This window comes from Schistocerca cancellata, chromosome 1 (assembly GCF_023864275.1).
Source record: "Schistocerca cancellata isolate TAMUIC-IGC-003103 chromosome 1, iqSchCanc2.1, whole genome shotgun sequence".
NCBI lineage: Eukaryota > Metazoa > Arthropoda > Insecta > Orthoptera > Acrididae > Schistocerca > Schistocerca cancellata.
In genome coordinates, this window is record NC_064626.1 from 975,729,494 (window position 1) to 975,747,472 (window position 17,979).

At 42.7% G+C, this 17,979-nt stretch overlaps 1 protein-coding gene across 1 annotated transcript in view; it reads left to right on the forward strand.

Annotated features, from left to right (window-relative positions):
* The window catches only part of LOC126088432 (discoidin domain-containing receptor tyrosine kinase B-like), a 209,284-nt gene that overhangs the window by 135,296 nt on the left and 56,009 nt on the right, over nucleotides 1–17,979 (forward strand). The window contains exons 5-7 of the mRNA XM_049906578.1: nucleotides 631–778; nucleotides 11,017–11,187; nucleotides 14,781–14,914. Of these exons, the coding sequence (XP_049762535.1) occupies nucleotides 631–778; nucleotides 11,017–11,187; nucleotides 14,781–14,914 (453 nt within the window). The remainder of the gene's footprint in view (nucleotides 1–630; nucleotides 779–11,016; nucleotides 11,188–14,780; nucleotides 14,915–17,979) is intronic.

The following is a 17,979-nucleotide window of genomic DNA, read 5'->3' on the forward strand; positions in this document are numbered from 1 at the left end:
TGGAAGTGCATGAGCTGCATTTGCGTGAATGAGTGTGTTTGTGTGTGTGTATGTTATCTCATTCAGAAGAAGGCGTTTTGTCCAATTGATTGAAAGCTTCATTGGTTTTTTTAAGTCCGTCTGCTACTCAGTACCTCCAGTGTCACAATATTGTCATTATTGCATCCTGCATATTGCATTGTTCAGCTTAACAATGAATATTTATCTGAAACCTTAATATTCAAGAACGGGTAAATAAAGGCTTACCTGATAATATGTAGAAGAAATAACGAGAAATGTAGCACAATGTAAAACCTTTCTCCACCATCAAAAAATATAATGGCCAACTAATAAATAACAAGTGAAGGGGGTGATTGGTGCACTCTGCTACACGGCGTTAGACACCTGTATTAATACGCACAATGGGTTCCACTAGAGTTCAGGAGCTGCAGAGCCAAGAACCAAGTGTTCCTCTCTGTAGGGAGTGGGTAGTGGGGTAGGGGGGAGGGAGGGAACTTTCCTCTACTTATACGCTGAGCTGATACATGCTTTTCATATTCCTGTCACCGTGTGTTTTATGCTCCACAGACTGCTGATGAAGAAACTGTCAGAAGACACTAACCACGTCCTTACTGTGTAATGATTCCGCAGGTGCTCCCAGGCAACACGAACACGTACACGGAGTCGCGGGTGGACCTGGAGCCGGCCGTGTTCGCCTCGCGCGTTCGCTTCCTGCCCTTCAGCCACTACCCCAGGACCGCCTGCATGCGCGTCGAACTCTACGGCTGCCGCTACACAGGTCAGTCTCGTAGCGATCAGCAGTCATAGCGTGAAGATACGACTGCTTCACTTTCAGAGGGTTGTCTGTTGATTAGCAATGCCATCAAGGTGTTATCATTGGCCAGCTGACCTAGAAGCGTGCTGCAACACTTAGTACAAGTAAACGTCGGTCACCTGAGAGGACCACACGGCAGTCGGATTTCTGATTTTTTTTTTTAAATTTATTGTACTGATATTGTGAACTCTCCCAAAGCGGTTCGTTGTAACTCTAAGAAATTCTCGAGAAAATCCACTTCGAAGATTTCCGATCATGTTTAATATGCTAGCCGGCCGGGGTGGCCAAGCGGTTAAAGGCGCTACAGTCTGGAACCGCGCGACCGCTACGGTCGCAGGTTCGAATCCTGCCTCGGGCATGGATGTGTGTGACGTTCTTAGGTTAGTTAGGTTTAAGTAGTTCTAAGTTCTATGGGACTGATGACCTTAGAAGTCAAGTCTCATAGTGCTCAGAGCCATTTGAACCATTTTTTAATATGCTAAAATAAGGTAGACGTCTTTCGACAAGCAATGTGGTTCTGTTGTGGATTGGTCTCTCGCTGATTGGGAGATATGAGTGCGATTCCAAATGTAATCATATTTTAAAACAAAGGAGCTTGTTCCACGAGGACTTACGTGAAGTATAGAACTCATAAGACGCACAGGATTGGTAATCGCTAGAAACAGTCTCGTTTAGATATTTTTTCCGTTTTTCCCATTCAGTTCGATTAACAAAGCGATTTTAATATAAAATTCATCAGTTATATGCTAATTAACACATCTAATAGTAATTTTACGAAAAATGTTGGCCTTCTTGTTTATAATTATATATTGCTCACAAAAAACTAATTTTCATTTGAAAGAAAAAAAAATTGTTCAAATGGCTCTGAGCACTATCAGACTTAACATCTGTGGTCATCAGTCCCTTAGAACTTAGAACTACTTAAACCAAAATAACCGAAGGACATCACACACATCCATGCCCGAGGCAGGATTCGAACCTGCGCCCGTAGCAGTCGCGCGGTTCCGGACTGAGCGCCTAGAACCGCTAGACCACTGCGGACGGCTTGAAAGAGAAATTCTTACTTAACCTCTCTGTATAGAAGACCATTAAACAAGATTGTACAGCTTTTTTGTGCTTCACGTAATTGCTCATAGATCATGCACCTTTGTTTCAAAATTCGATTCCACCAAGACAAAGTCTCAAATCAGCGGGGATGCACTCCACCACAGAGCCACATTGCTTGTCGAGAAACGTCTACCTTGCATTAGCCTATTAAACGATGCCGTAAAAGTCGAATTCGATTTTATAGAGAATTTTTTACAGTTGCGTCTAACTGCGTTGTGAGAGATATATTTTAGTTCTGAACTGCACGTAAGATAAATAAAAAAAAATGAAAAAAGCACATAAATCCGTCTGTCTTCGGTACTCTCATCGGTTCGAACAAACTTAGAGTGTAATACCTAAAGTGTGCGAAGGCCGTAGAAAATATAACTGTAGTTAAAAGTGATATGGAGCTTTAATCGAAAGCCCGAGTCTTTTATTTACAGCAGTGTAGTGCTGTATCCATTTTTTCGTTTCCTGGTGATTCCTTCATGGCACTACAGATAATTTTGCGCAGTATTCTATGCAGTAGCAGCTGATGCTCAGTTAGGACTGCCAAGCCTTGGGCAACTTTAGTGAGCGTTTAGTGAAGAGTTTGTCTCCCGTGGATTATTACGAGTTTATTCCTTGTGCTCATCACATTTGCGAGTGGTCAAAGACGGATTACAAGGGTGCCACCTAGTCTTAACGGGTGAGAAAGATCGACCTTAAAAACGCAGTTTTACGAGTTGTTATCTAGGTCGTTGTAGTTGCTGTTGTCGATGCAAGAAAGAACTTTCGGCTTCGGTCGACCTCTTTGGCAGCTGTCATCAGTCAGCATGTCAATGCCCTCCATTAACCCATATTGCCTGTAGACAGAGAGTGCATGGGGCACAGGTTAGTTTTCAGCAGTGCAGAGGAACAACCTACTTCCGCTGAGACGACGATCATACTTCGCAAGTGGGCCATAATGAATTACAACTGAACAGCGTTACACGTTTAAAAACGATACGACACGATAGTTCGCCTAACTGGGAGACTGTAAGATCTACATGTGACTGCTTCTGATTCCTTCTATTGCTCAGAACACAGAGAACTATGTTTCTCTTGACGGAACATCCGCATCTATTGATATTCATCATCAACGATAAGATCCGCTACAGCTGCAAATCTTTTTTATTTCCTAAAAGCGCAGCACAACCCAGTTTCGTCCGCAGCTCGTGGTCTAGTGGTGTGTGTTTCTGCCTCTGGATCACGGGGTACCGGGTTCGATTCCCGGTCGGGTTGGGGATTTTCTCTGCCGTGGGACTGGGTGTTTGTGTTGTCCTCCTCATTTCATCATCATCATCATCATCATCATCATCATTCGTTGCAGTGGCTAGATTGGATTTGATGAAAAAGTTGGACTGTGTAAAAATTAGGACTTTGTACGGGCTGAGAGCCCCACAAACCAAAAATCATCACAATCCAGTTTCGGGATCAATGTGTCACCTTCAGGTGCATGTAACATGTGAGTCCATACAATTCGAATGACAGAGATAAAAGTAGGTTAAAATAGTGCGTCCTGGTACAAGGCATAAAGCATGAGACCGTTTCTATTCCTAGGCTTGCTGGAAAGGCTCTCGCAGAGCAGGACAGGAGTCCGGGCATAAGGTCGTGCCAAATATGGATCCGCATGAAGTTATAAAGGCCCTCTTTCAAACACAGTGCTGCATTCACACCTACCACGCCATGCCAAGCATTTGGATACGGCAGCACAACCTCTCCAGCCGGCATTTCAACTTTGGTGTGAGCTTGGCACGGACTTGATGAGTTGTATTCAGACCTATGTTTGAAAGACCACCTATGTTATTCCACATTTGGCACGCCCTTAAATCTGGACCTTTCTCCCACTCTGCTAGAAACTATTGGGCTGCTTAGGAACTGAGACGGCCTCCTGTGTTACGCCACGTACCAGGGATGCACTATCTTAACCTAATTTTATCTCTGTTATTCGACTTTTATGAAATCAAATTTGATATGCACCTAAAGAAGGCACCCAGGTCCCGAAAACAGGATGTGCTTTCCTTTTAGGAAATAAAAAGTTTTGCAACTGTAGGATATCTTATCAGTGATGACTACCGTGGTAAAGGTAAGTATATGCCGCGCGGAGTGTCACTGACTACGCGGCCCCTCGCGCCGGAAGTTCGAGTCCTCCCTCGGGCGTGTTTGTGTGTGTTATTCTTAGCGTAAGTTAGTTTAAGTTAGTTTAAGTAGTGTGTAAGTCTAGGGACCGATGACCTCAGCAGGTTGGTCTCTTAGAAATTCACACACATTTGAACATTTTGAAAGCTAAATATCAGTATTTTACATCAATTGGTGTCTACAATTCTTTAGCTGTACGCCCACTTTTCTCTATGTGTTCCGTATGTGTGTACCTGCATAGACGTATGTTTGTGTTTCGAAGCGTGGTCTTGATTGAATGATTAATTATTTGTCTTTTAAGTTCCAGTTTCAGCAACAGCAACAGACAATTGCGAAGTATACACTAAAACACATTAAGTTCTATGAATGGTCTTACACCGGTCAAAAGACCAATATTTCCATTGCGGCCCCTTTAGGATCAATTTTTACGAAGCTCAAGAACTCTTGTTAGGCTTTTCATGGAAAATGAATATTTGAAATTTAGTAAGGAAGGAAATGAGTTAACTGATTTCTTTCATAGTATTTACTAGCACAAGTGAATCACAGTTCCCACAATCACATCCTTAGATCTTCGGTTAGATGGTTGACAGAGTTATAGGAAACTTGGGTTCCAAGGTTATGGCCTTTTGTTCCCCGTGTTACAGATCAGTGGGATGTACTGTTTTTGTAATCACTAGCAATTACTTGCTCGGCAAGAGTCACGCGATAGTGCAATATGCATTACAAAGCCTGTATGAGATTCCGTACGGAATCAGTTCTAGTTTCTTAATATTTTTGATTGCACTTTTTTATTTAATTTTCAAGCATACAGGTAGGCCATCAGCAGCTATAATTACTGTTCTTGCTCAGATAAAGGTTATTAAATTTACTTTTTTCTGAATAAAATTCTATATGTATGCAGTAACGTATGCAGTAATTAACATTAATACTATTACATTTTATATGAATATTTGTCGGAAATTAAGGTTGATGGTTTATTTTTTATGGTGCTGCTGCTCACTGCTCTATTGTCAATGATACGATTATGAAAAGTGATAGCGTGTGTGGAAGGAAGCACCTAAATGAAGTAGGATATGGTAGCGATAGACGTTTCGTGACAGGATTACAAGTATATTTATTAAGTCATAATCGGACGTGATAATATGTAACTTGTGGCAGCTGGTATACAGTTACTACATTAGACGGTCACTGTAACGAGTCGAAATTAGCAAGCTTGCGCAGTTGTGACTGACTAAAAATATTTTTAAGTTGATTTTGTAGGTACTGTGCTGAGCAGATGGGTAAATATAGCATGGCACCGTAATGGGGTTATAAAGTTAGAGGAAACGGGAGGAATGGTGTTATTGGTGGCAAAAGCTGAATGTGCGTGAGAAGGAAGAAGAGAGGGTGACTGGAATGGTCTTCAAGGATTTGTGAGTGAGAGAGAAACTTAATACACAAAGTGAGGCAGAATTTCTAATGTTTAAGGATCTACAACGAATATTAATATTTTGAGAGAGTGGAGATCTAGGCTATATCGGAGTAGACGAGAATTGAAAAGATTAAAGGTTTTCGATGACTGAGAGTTGCACTAATACAATCGTTAGTAGTTATGTTTTATTTTGCGTCTCCTAGGTGAGTGTACTTGCAGTAGAGGAATGGCGTAAGGTGCTTTGGCGTCTTACTTAATTATGTACAGGGTTGAAAATGTTTATCTACATCTACATGATTACTCTGCAATTCACACTTAAGTGCTTGGCAGAGGGTTCATCGAACCACAATCATAGTATCTCTCTACCATTCCACTCCCGAACAGCGCGCGGGAAAAACGAACACCTAAACCTTTCTGTTCGAGCTCTGATTTCTCTTATTTTATTTTGATGATCATTCCTACCTATGTAGGTTGGGCTCAACAAAATATTTTCGCATTCGGAAGAGAAAGTTGGTAACTGAAATTTCGTAAATAGATCTAGCAGCGACGAAAAACGTCTTTGCTTTAATGACTTCCATCCCAACTCGCGGATCATATCTGCCACACTCTCTCCCCTATTACATGATAATACGAAACGAGCTGCCCTTTTTTGCACCCTTTCGATGTCCTCCGTCAATCTCACCTGGTAAGGATCCCACACCGCGCAGCAATGTTCTAACAGAGGACGAACGAGTGTAGCGTAAGCTGTCTCTTTAGTGGACTTGTTGCATCTTCTAAGTGTCCTGCCAATGAAACGCAACCTTTGGCTCGCCTTCCCCACAATATTGTCTATGTGGTCTTTCCAACTGAAGTTGTTCGTAATTTTAACACCAAGGTACTTAGTTGAATTGACAGCCTTGAGAATTGTACTATTTATAGAGTAATCGAATTCCAACGGATTTCTTTTGGAACTCGTGTGGATCACCTCGCAGTGCCAGGTTTTAGGAGTGTCTATCATAATATGAACTCGTTGCAGTGTAACATGAAAAATTGTCGGGATTTCTGTAATGTAGAGTAAAGGATTCGAGCGGAATCACTTATAGGTAACTGAAGTAATAGTTTGAGTAGATGTTAACACTTATGGCTAAAGTTAGTTACACATACTACTCGTACTCTTCAATGGAAGTTTTACTGCTGGATTTCACCTGCAGTGAACCCATTTGTTAGATTCTGATAAAGTGTTGCCAAGTTCGATGGCCTTTACATTAGGAATAATAGTATCTAGTCTTTGTACAATAGTTGTACCGTGAAAGAAGTCAGCACGGAGCGGTTATACCACCACTGTGCAGAGTGGTTTCCAGCGCCTTCCTGTTTATGGAAGCGTCTTCCGGCGCCCTCCATTGTACTTTGTAGGAATGCAGCTGCTCGCTTCCGCTGACCCTCACCTCACGCCAACTGCTTGACAGTTGAGCGTTTTCTTCTTTCGTTCCCCCATGGAAGACAAAACAGAACTTATTTCGGGCAACATATTAAATACTGTAAGCGTTGGAAGACAAAATACTGCAGACAGTTGTTTGGGCTAGACAGATATAACTGTCTCGTAAATAATAACTTGAAACCTCATTTTTATTCCTGTTATTAGCGGCACACTTGGCCGTGACTGCTTGACACGTTACTGCTGTTTTGAAGGATATGTACGGTTCATGTGCTCTAGTGCTGCCCCGGCAGTTATTTTCACTCTGGCACCCCGTTTCATTGTTTACACGTAAATTATATGATCACTATTAAAAGAATGTCTGTTTCGAATTATTCATATTCCACGGTGTACTTTTAAGTTCCATGACTTTTTCCTAGCGTTTATTTCTGTAGACATCGACATCTGTCGGCAGGAACCCACGCTAGGGGATGAGGCGGTCTGGATGACTAATATGTGTCATATGCCTTAGGATACAGATGTTTGTCGTATTGGATCGAGTTACCAGGAGGGGGAGAAAAGACATGAAAAGGGACAGACCGGTCTTGCCGGGGGTTTAAAAACGCTTCCACACCACGGGAATAGGACTGAAGCAAGAGTCTGAGTCAACGGATCTGAATAATACAGGCGTGTTTAGCTTTTCAGTAAGGTACATCTTACCCAGAAATTGTTCATAAAAACCAAGTGTAATTTATGAAAGAGTTCGACTTCAACTTGCCGAACACGATCTTAACTTCCTTATCTCCTACTTTTATTTGCATTGCGTTTTATACTGTATGTGTAAACTCCGTTTACATTCCTCGTCTTTTTATTTTGACTGTATGGGTGAGATTACGTAAAATTCACCACTTGTCTTTAGCAGAAAAAGTTATTTGATTAGTAATTACTGAGAAGGAAGTTATAAACCACAGGTACAGATGCTGTAAGGAGATTTTACTAACTGCGTCACACAGTTAAGCGTGGACACACAATGCACAATTGACAAATTGCTTTAAATGTAAGACTCCATGAAAAAGCATTCTGTGGAAGATTCTTTGGCTTAACTAAGACGTAAAAGCGAGAAATTACTATAGATTACTGGTCTCCTACACTGAGAAATTCAGGAATTACTAAGCATCTGTGTGCTAGTGCACTTTGCATGTGTGACATATTGCTCGGTAGAGAGTGCTGCAAGTGAATATGTTGTGTGTGTATGCGTATGCATGTATTAAATCGAAACCAACACGAGAGAGTCATGTATATGTTCTCTCAAAGCTCGCCTAACCGTCACAAAACGGTCGTTCTTCGCCATTTCGTAGTATAATAACTATTTGATGTTAAAAGTGAATTTATGCAACAACAGGCGATCAAACTGTAGGTGACATGCTATATGAGACAAGACGGTATGTGAAGGAAATAAAAAAGTATCGTAGTCAAGCTTCAGCATGTAACTAATCAGAACAATATGGTAAAATGACGGAATATGGTTCTTTTTTACTTCTAATTGAGAGTGATTTGGCCGGCCGCGGTGGCCGTGCGGTTCTAGGCGCTCCAGTCCGGAGCCGCGCTGCTGCTACGGTCGCAGGTTCGAATCCTGCCTCGGGCATGGGTGTGTGTGATGTCCTTAGGTTAGTTAGGTTTAAGTAGTTCTAAGTTCTAGGGGACTGATGACCACAGCAGTTGAGTCCTATAGTGCTCAGAGCCATTTGAGAGTGATTTGAAACTAACGTGAAGTATAGATGTTACAAATGTGCTTGACAATGAGGCGTAGTCCAAATTAGCACGAAGTTAGCTAATTGCACGATGAAATAAAAATCTCTTTACAGCCTACTACGGCCCTTCTTTACGTTAATTAATCAGAGCAACGTCTAAAAGTGATGCAGTGTAACAGCAATCATTTGATATTTTCTGAATAAATGAAGTCTAATTACTTACTTTAGGAATAACAGATAAATGCTTTGGATCAAGGCAGGCCCAAAACATCCGTATTATGGAAACGCACCGACCTCTATGGTTTCAAACACTGGTGACGAGCATAGGTAAGTTGAAAGTTGGCACTATGTTCATATGCTGGAAAAGTAATCTTCAACTTCTTTTTATTGACGCACAATCGATTTCGGGGCTGTCAGCCTCATCCTCGGCCCCAAAGACGATCGTGATAAAATAAAAAGAAATTGAAGGTTTTTTCGTCAGTAATAAAAAATTTATTCCTCCTTTCAGCTCGTCATACGACTGATTTCCCGTGTTCCATCACTATAGAATAAATAAACTTATCAGACGCTCGGCAAGGAAAACAGATCGCAGGAAACTGCCCACTCTAGTCAAAAGGTCTAGTCGGCCGAAAGAGCATGAATGCATTCCATTTCAGAAATGAAATGCCTGCATTAAAAAATGTACTTCCAGTGGTAAGTAGTAAGAAAGTAGCGCCTACAAAAATAAACAGCCGCTACAAATAAATGAAAGATTAGGCTCCCAGTACGAAAATAGGATACGAAATGATACTGGACGTTTAATGCATATTAACGGTTCATTCTCCATATAAATTGTACTAATGGACTTTGCGGTTTTACTGTCTGCCACTGCTCTAGCGGGAAGTGCGACCGCGAGGATGCAATGTAAACGTACCTTTATATGTTCCCAAAAATTTCTTCCAGAATGAGCAACTAATCGCCTTTCCTCGCTGTTCCGTACACCGACTGACTGACCACCTCCAGAGAAACACTCACGCAAAACGAGAGAGAACGTCAAGGACCAGAAAGTATAGCCAACCTTTGACTTTGGCCTGTTAGTTCAACCTAGGTGATAGCGGCACAAACGGTACTGTTTATTTCGAAGCACCTGAATGGTGGACCTGCCGTGACGGTCTTTTCCACAGGCCTTCACGTTCACCTGACGTCATGCCATGCGATTTCTTTGCTTTGGGGTTTATAAAAAATCATGTCTACGTTCCGCCACTAGCTAATCATTTGTTAGAGCTGAGACACAGAAATTAAGGGGCTACTGCTCTATTATTATGGATTTGTTAACCAAAATGTGGAAAGACGTGTTTTCACGAGCTGTGTTCAATAAATACCGGTACTGGAACACATTGCTCCTCGGCCAGTTTCGGTCGATAAGCTTGCGGAATTTCTTGTGGGACACTGTGGAACATTCCCGCCTCAGCCCTTAGGCGTATAGTTTCATGAAGTTCCGATAGTGGCGACTGTAAACGTAGCTTTCAAAATGGCGTCTGTAACGGATTTGCGTTCCAAGCAGCGAGCTGTCATTATTCTTTTGCGGAAAACCAGAGCATCGCAGACATTCATAGGCAATTTCAGAATGCCTACGGAGACCTGACACTGAACAAAAACACGGTGAGTCGTTGGGCGAGGCATCTGTCATCATCAAGCAAACCCGTCCGATCTCCCACTCACCGGGCGGCCGCACACTGTTGTGAATCCTGGAACGTGCGGACACTCTCATTCGCTGTGGTCGACGGATCACGGGCAAACATCTCGGTACTAAGCTGGCCTCGCACATGTCTCTGCACCCGAAAGAAGTTCACAAAAGTTCATTGGTCTTTTCTTCTCCATCCAACTTAGATTCTGTATCTTGCAGCTTCCAGCTTTCTTCCGTCTGGCCCAATGTAGGATGAACTGCGCGAGAAGCTGTATGTGGACGCAGCAAGATGTTGGCTCCGACCAGTGGAGTGGTATGATGCGGGCATTCAGGCATGCCTGTAAGATGGCGTAAAGCCGTCGCACTGAACGGTGTTTGTGTCGAGAAATATAATTTTGTAGGCAAAAGAGTGGGAAAGAATATGGTGCATTGGAATCCTAAATAAAACCAACATGCTTACAGAAAAAAAAGTGTTGCATTACTTACCGAACGCCACTCGTAGTTTGGATGTGTGCCGAATAACTGAAGGTACCCATATTGAACACTGGCAGGAAAAACTAGTTTAGTTGGTCTTGACGTATAAGAAGTTGTACATAATGTGAATTAAGTTTTTACAATATACCATTGACACTAGGACATTCTTTTCAGGACACACTGATGTTATTGCTGTTGTGTATGGACTAAGTAAGCGTGAATAAGTGTGAAAACCAGCGCGTGTTTTGGACACCGTTGCAGACGGCGTGCTGCGGTACTCGATGCCGCAGGGCGACAGCGAGGGCCCTGGAGGGCGCGAGCTGCTGGACGCGTGGTACGACGGCCGCTGGGAGGGCCAGGGAAGGCTGCACGGCGGCCTCGGGCTGCTCACCGACGGCAGCGTACGCGCAGACCTGGAGAGCCTCGCCACTGGTGAGTAGCGCACCTCAGTAGCAATCCAGCCCGACCGAGCCAAGAGTGCGCTGGCGATGTAGGTAGCAAACAGGCGGAGGTATTCGTTCACTCGGCTGAAGCATCTAGTGGGATACTTATGCACACTGGCCAAAAAATTACCCACATGCATGGGATATCCCAAGATAAATGAACCAGATCAATTGGTCTCGCCGAAACAGGGCATCAGCTTTGACTCATGACGTAATGGCGTAATTGTGTGCGACGTAGTAAGTCTGAGGAAGAGAACACCATACAGAAAAAATTTTATTTGCGTCTATACTATTATTTCTTAACGTTTTGGTGGCAGACTGATCTACGGCGTAGATCGAAGTGTAAGTTAGGCTGAAATATAACATCTGGTTGTTAGCTGGCGTAGCCAACTATCGTAAATACGTAGTGTCGTCACACGAGATGTAGCGTTGGAACGACTTCTACTTTACGCTGAAAAGTAACAGTATGGTTGTGAGTAGGTGAAGCCGTACGAAGGCGTTAATTTGGAGTCATCCTATTACCGTATGAACCACCATTAGCTTTGATAACGGCCTCAATTCAACGAGTAAGAGAACCCAAAAGTTTCTTCAGGTACGCTATATCCTGCTGAACCTACTGGTTGACGATTGGATCCCATAGAGCCACCAAACTTGTGGAACGCTGACTGCTACGTTTCACTAGCGCAACGAATAGTTCCAGACATTTTATATGTGATTAAGACCGAGAGATTTGAATAGGACTTGAGATCAGCTTACTTTCATTTATTCCACTTCTAACAAGAAATAAAAATATAATGATAAGTGAATCATCAATTAAATATTTTATTGTCCAAGCAATAGCATCTAGTCGACTTTTGATACGGCGTGTTAGTCAAGTTATGAATTTATACGAGGGTTGCCCAGAAAGTAACGCACCGCATTTTTTTTCTCAGCCGAAAACAATGCTTCGAATGCGAAACGTTACGTACGTATTATTTGAAATCTCCTAAGTGAGCGCACCGAGCTTCCGTCACTTCCGACACATAGCGTAGCTGCAGGACAGTTTCAAAACGGCGCCTGTGGGTTATGTATATTACAATGTGCCGTCACAGAATTTTTCACTGCAGAGAAAAAAAAAAATACTTTAGGTAATATAAACGCTTGTGCAAAGTCTATGGAACATCTGCTGTCGACACAAGTACAGTTAGTCGATGGTTACGGAGGGTGAAGTCTTAAGAAGGCAGTTCGGCGGAGTTCACGATTTTCAGCGGTCAGGGAGACCATTCACGGCTGTCACACCTGACACGTTGCAGCGAGCTGATGTCGTCATTTGCGAGGACTGACGCATCACGACTCGGCAGTAGGCGGTGCACCTGTCAATCAGCAAAGGAAGTTCACACAGTTAAGCACTAGTTAGTCACCAGGACAAGAATAGGTACCGACAGGGCACACACATCCTTGTTTCGCGCTGGACGAAGGCCATAGAACGGAAAAATAGGGTTGGTAGCTGAAAACACTATTCTTTCGTGTGTGTAATTCTCATTATGTTCAATAAGGAATTGTTGAAGGAAGAAAATGTGGTGCACTATTTTCTGGGCAATCCTCGTATATACAGCCGTGGGGAAACTGTCGTCTAGAAGATGTCGTGGGTAGGGCAACGACTTCTCTCCACAGCAGAGTCGTTCTTGGGTAGCTCAGTCAATGAGTAGATTTCCGCGAAAGGCAAAGGTCCCGGATTCGAGTCCCAGATCGGTACACAGTTTTAATCTGCCAGGAATTTTCATTCTGGCTCAAGTCACCTGAACCTGAATCAAGTCATTTACGAGAAACGCCCACAAAATTTTATGAATCACGGGCTGCCTGAATTAAGTCGCTCCACGCTGTCAGTGCACTCAACGACCTGAAATGAGGCATAATTGGCCTACACGGACCGCACAACGCTCCTCCTGTCAGATAATGTCCAACTGTAGTATTTATTGTCCCCTGGAAGAAGTGTAGCTTTATCTGCCGGTTGGAAGTACCCTATGACCACTGCACGCAGCTCTCTTCGCAGTCTTGACTCGGAAAGTGGTTGACATGGGCCTGCATCCACTGACAGCAATACATTACTATTTGGTTTGTAACCGACTGTCATTGCCACGGCCTAAATTAGCACACAGGCCCTCCTGATTGGTATATCACGACGACCACTGCTCTTACGCCGTCTTACGTGCCTGAGTGTGTATCGACATGCCTTGTAAACATCTGTCACAGACCGCGCTGGTGAAACAGCTTCATTCTCGGTGTGGTCATGGACATGTACAAACACAATATAACCTACCAGTCATTCTGTTACGTCTCCACTGTGCAGATTGCATACAAGCGATTGGCACATACACACTTCTTTGCCAAGACTTAAGGTGGGCAGAGAAGGATCATCTGTCCATCTGGTATCAGTGCTATACCATGTACAGCACTGCAAAGGAATCAGTGCCTAATATTCTCGCCGATCAGCTTATTACCCCTTTCAAAAATCAGTGTTAATCTCCATTCTGATGGGTAATGCATGGGAAGGAAAGGAAACGTCCTCAGCGTACTACGTCACATTTACTTCCCAAGGCACTGCAGCCCTTGGTCGGGCCGCAATTACGAATACACCAAAACCGAAAATTATAAACGTCTGGTGTCGGCGGGGCACCCTGTGTTTCTATGCGCCTGTTTTCATTGTAATTATGTCAACAGATTAGGCAAAATTCCTTTTTTGGGGGGGGGGGGGGGGAATACATAGAAACTAAAATATAATTTGAACATGGGAAAACGATTTATTGCCTGGTACAAACCAAAAAATGGTGATCTGAGTGTTAAAACCCTGAAAATATGAGCATTTTACACTAGATGAAGGTGGAAGTGTACACACACGTTAACGTACTGGACGACACGACAAACTAATGACTCAACAAAAATGGCATTAGTCGGTTAAAATAGTAAACGTTTATCCTGTATTTCTTTTCATATAAACTTTGCCTTCTTCTGAATCTCTGTGCAAACTATGTGGGCCATTATCAATACCTAAATATTGTAAATATTGAATCTTTCATTTTTTATTACTTTCAGTCAATGAGTAGTGCACCATAAATTTTCAGGCATTTCATTCACTTCCTGTAGGATCGTGAAAATCTCATTGTCGCTTGTTAATTTATTGTAGTTATCAGACTTAAGAAGCTAGTTCTATAAAAAGTGAGAACGCGTTCGCCGGGCTCATTGCTTCAGTGATCAAATCATAGCTCCAGGCCACGCAGATTCTGAGTTTCGGTACAATACAATGTTCTGTGAAAATTATTTATTATCTGCTGCTACGTTCAGACAACACGAGTCTCTGTGTACAGAGTCACAGACAGAGTATCAGACGGATGTAGGCCCTTCGGTCTCTTCCAGCCACTGCTCTGAATGTTTCTGGAAAGTTGACACGAATGGTGTCAATGGTGAATTCCGAGCACTGAAATAAGGATTTTTGTTTTGCACCTTCTAAGTGTACTTTTGCTACGAGTTGTTATTATGCGGTGTTGGTCGAAGCTCTACAGCTTCAGTTTGTTAGCAAACAGTTTGGTTTTGTTGCTGCTCCAGGTTACGGTTGGGTTGGGTGGCGGAATGAAACACGCGCCGGCCAACCAGTCGAGATTATCTTCGAGTTCGACAAGGTGCGCGAGTTCACAGGCGTGCACATCTTCACCGACAACGAGTTCACCAGGAGCGCGGAGGTAAGAACATCGCATGTAGACTTACAGCACTTCTGATGAGAGGATACTGGTAAAATTGTTCAGGCTGCCACGGCCAGCTGTTAAGTGTTGCCTACTGGGGCTCGATTCGGTATCCACGGGCAGTGGTTCAAATGTTTCAAATGGCTCTGAGCACTATGGGACTTAACATCTATGGTCATCAGTCCCCTAGAACTTAGAACTACTTAAACCTAACTAACCTAAGGACAGCACACAACACCCAGCCATCACGAGGCAGAGAAAATCCCTGACCCCGCCGGGAATCGAACCCGGGAACCCGGGCGTGGGAAGCGAGAACGCTACCGCACGACCAGGGCAGTGGTCAATCAGAGGTTTCGCCATCGCAAATGGCTAGTGTTGCCGGACCCACCCTCCATTCCTAGCTGCGAAACGGGGCCCGCTGCCACAGCTTCTATCTGCTTGCCGCACTAATGCTGGAAGCCCTGATCGTTAGGTTTCTTGACGACAACACAGTCTGGATTCTCCCGCTAGAACCAACAACAGTTGCACATAACAATGGGAGAAGTACGTTTTAGAGACAAGGTAAAAGCCCTGGATCCTCACTCAGTATCAATGAGTGATGGATCATACATAATGCTAGCCACTCGTGCTGGCGAAACGTCAGAAAAATCACCAAACCACTGTCGGTCGAAGATCCAGAGACGAGTGCTAATAGGCAACATGTTAGATGATATGAGTGTCTAGCTCATCAGTGTATTCTTGTTCTTCAAATTTAATTTCGTCATAGTGTATTTAGTGCCATACGGAAACAACACTTCGATAGCTATGTAACAGTTCGATAAGCATGTTATTTTAACAACAGCAAACAGTCTGGGATAGAAACCAATCTATCATACCATATATGTCTCATGATAAAAATTTTGCTTGAAAGTAACTGATTCATGCGAGCATGTTACAATAAGCTTCATTTAGAGTTTCAAGAGAAAATGTATTTACAAAAGACTCTACGTTCGACACTGTTGATGAGATACGAGTTTCTCAGTCAATGTAAAAATTTAGCATTATAACTATTTATCAACTAATATTGTGTAGTTTAATTATTTATTATACTTAACATTGTAATTTTAACGTTAAAAAACAACTTTGATGCACATCACTCTACGCAAGTGGAGTAAATCTTTGCTTAAAACGTTTGGGTACCGAAAAACTAATGTGCCTTTCAGACAATAGTCGGTTGTTTCCTGAAGATGACCCAATAAGCCGAAAGCTGAATTGAAACAAACAGAACTCAGTATAACAAAAACATTATACTTGTTATTAAACCTTAAAAATAAATATACGAAGACTATTCGACTATTCACAAATTAACCGATTGGCCATTAAAAGCAAATGCCTGTAGCTTCACAGCACTTGTGTTGTTGGAGGAGGAGGCCGTCACGGTCACATTGCATCAATACGCTACCTGTCGCGTTCGTCAGTGTGCAAGTAGTAAGTGAATGTGTGTACCACCAGTTGCGAGATACGTTCTGCCATTTGCTACCTGTAGAGAGAAGGAGTCAATACAGCCGAAATTCATCGTCGATTGTGTCCTGTATTTGGATATGGTCTTATGATGAGGGTCTGCTGCAGGAAATTCAAGGTTGTTCGCGTATATGTGCATGATGCAAGTGGCTGACGAAGACTTCCAGATGTGACTGACGTGCTTACGCAACAAGCTGACGCAAATAGGGCATGCGAGACGTCATTGACGGTTTCCAAAAATTCTGAACACTTGCGTCAGGTGTTATTTAAGCGCAGGGAGGTTACATTACCGAAGGTCTTTTGCGCCGTGAGTACCAAAATGTCTAATCCATGTTCACAAAACTGAAAAAATGGGTTCGACCTTGACATTTCTTGAGCGCTACCATGAAGAGAGCAAGAAATTTCTGAAAAGAATCGTGACTGGGGATGAGACATAAATGCAGTACATGAACTCTGAAACTAAGGAACCCTTTAAGCAGTGGATGCACGTTCGTTTTCTCAATAAACCCAAAATATTGAAGCAGACGCTTTCAAACCGCATAATGATGGTTTCAGTAACTTGGAATCCGATGGGATTTTGACAACAGATTGCATCAGAGTAATGCTTGAGAATACTGTGACATAAATAGCTTTATTGATGGATTCTTACGAATACCCGATTGTCAATTCATAAACAAACGTCACGGGTTGATAACGAAAGGAATCGTTCTCCTCCATGACTACGCCTGAACAGAACGAAGAAAAAACTTGGGCTTTCTGGCTGGAAGATTTTCGACATCCTCTATAGTCCGAAATGACACCAAGCGACTATCATCTCTTCCCGAAGATGAAGGCCTGGCTGCATACTAAACACTTGACAACCTTCTATGAGGTCAAGGATACAGCCAACAACTGCCTAACCACCAAGCGGCATCGTTCTTTGACGAAGGGGTAGAGAAGCTGATGTCACTGTGCGGCAGATTTGGCGACTTTGTGGAGAAGTAATGTAAATTGCCAATATATTTTGCATATAAAATTTTTACCTATGCTTCCCTTTTTTAGTAGCTAATTGGAAGTTTATTTACCTTATGAACAACCTTCATAATTCAGGTTTGACCCTCATGTCATTTGATATCGCTGAAAGAAATGTAATGAACTGATACAGTTATCACAATATATCAGGAGTTTTTTTGTTTTTCTTCGTTCTGTTGTGCATCCTAATTTATTACAATGGCATCCAACTTTTTCTCCTGCAATCTTGTCTTCTATGTTTATAGATTTTACTCTCTGAATAAAATGTTCCTTCTCGATTATGCTGAGCATCACAGGTGACGCTAACGCTAATGATTAATAAAAACCACATCAAGTGTATTATTATGCTATTATTGTGTTACGACGGTTTTGTCCGTTGAACAGCTTCAGGTTGCGCAACTCGGCAATCTGGAGATGTGCAACGAACGAAACCGCTCACAACGCAATTAATGTCTAGTAATACACCTGAGACGATTTTTTATTAATCATTAAAAATCTTACTTGTCGTAACAGAGACGCTTAACTGAAGACCACATTGCTTATTGAATTAGCAT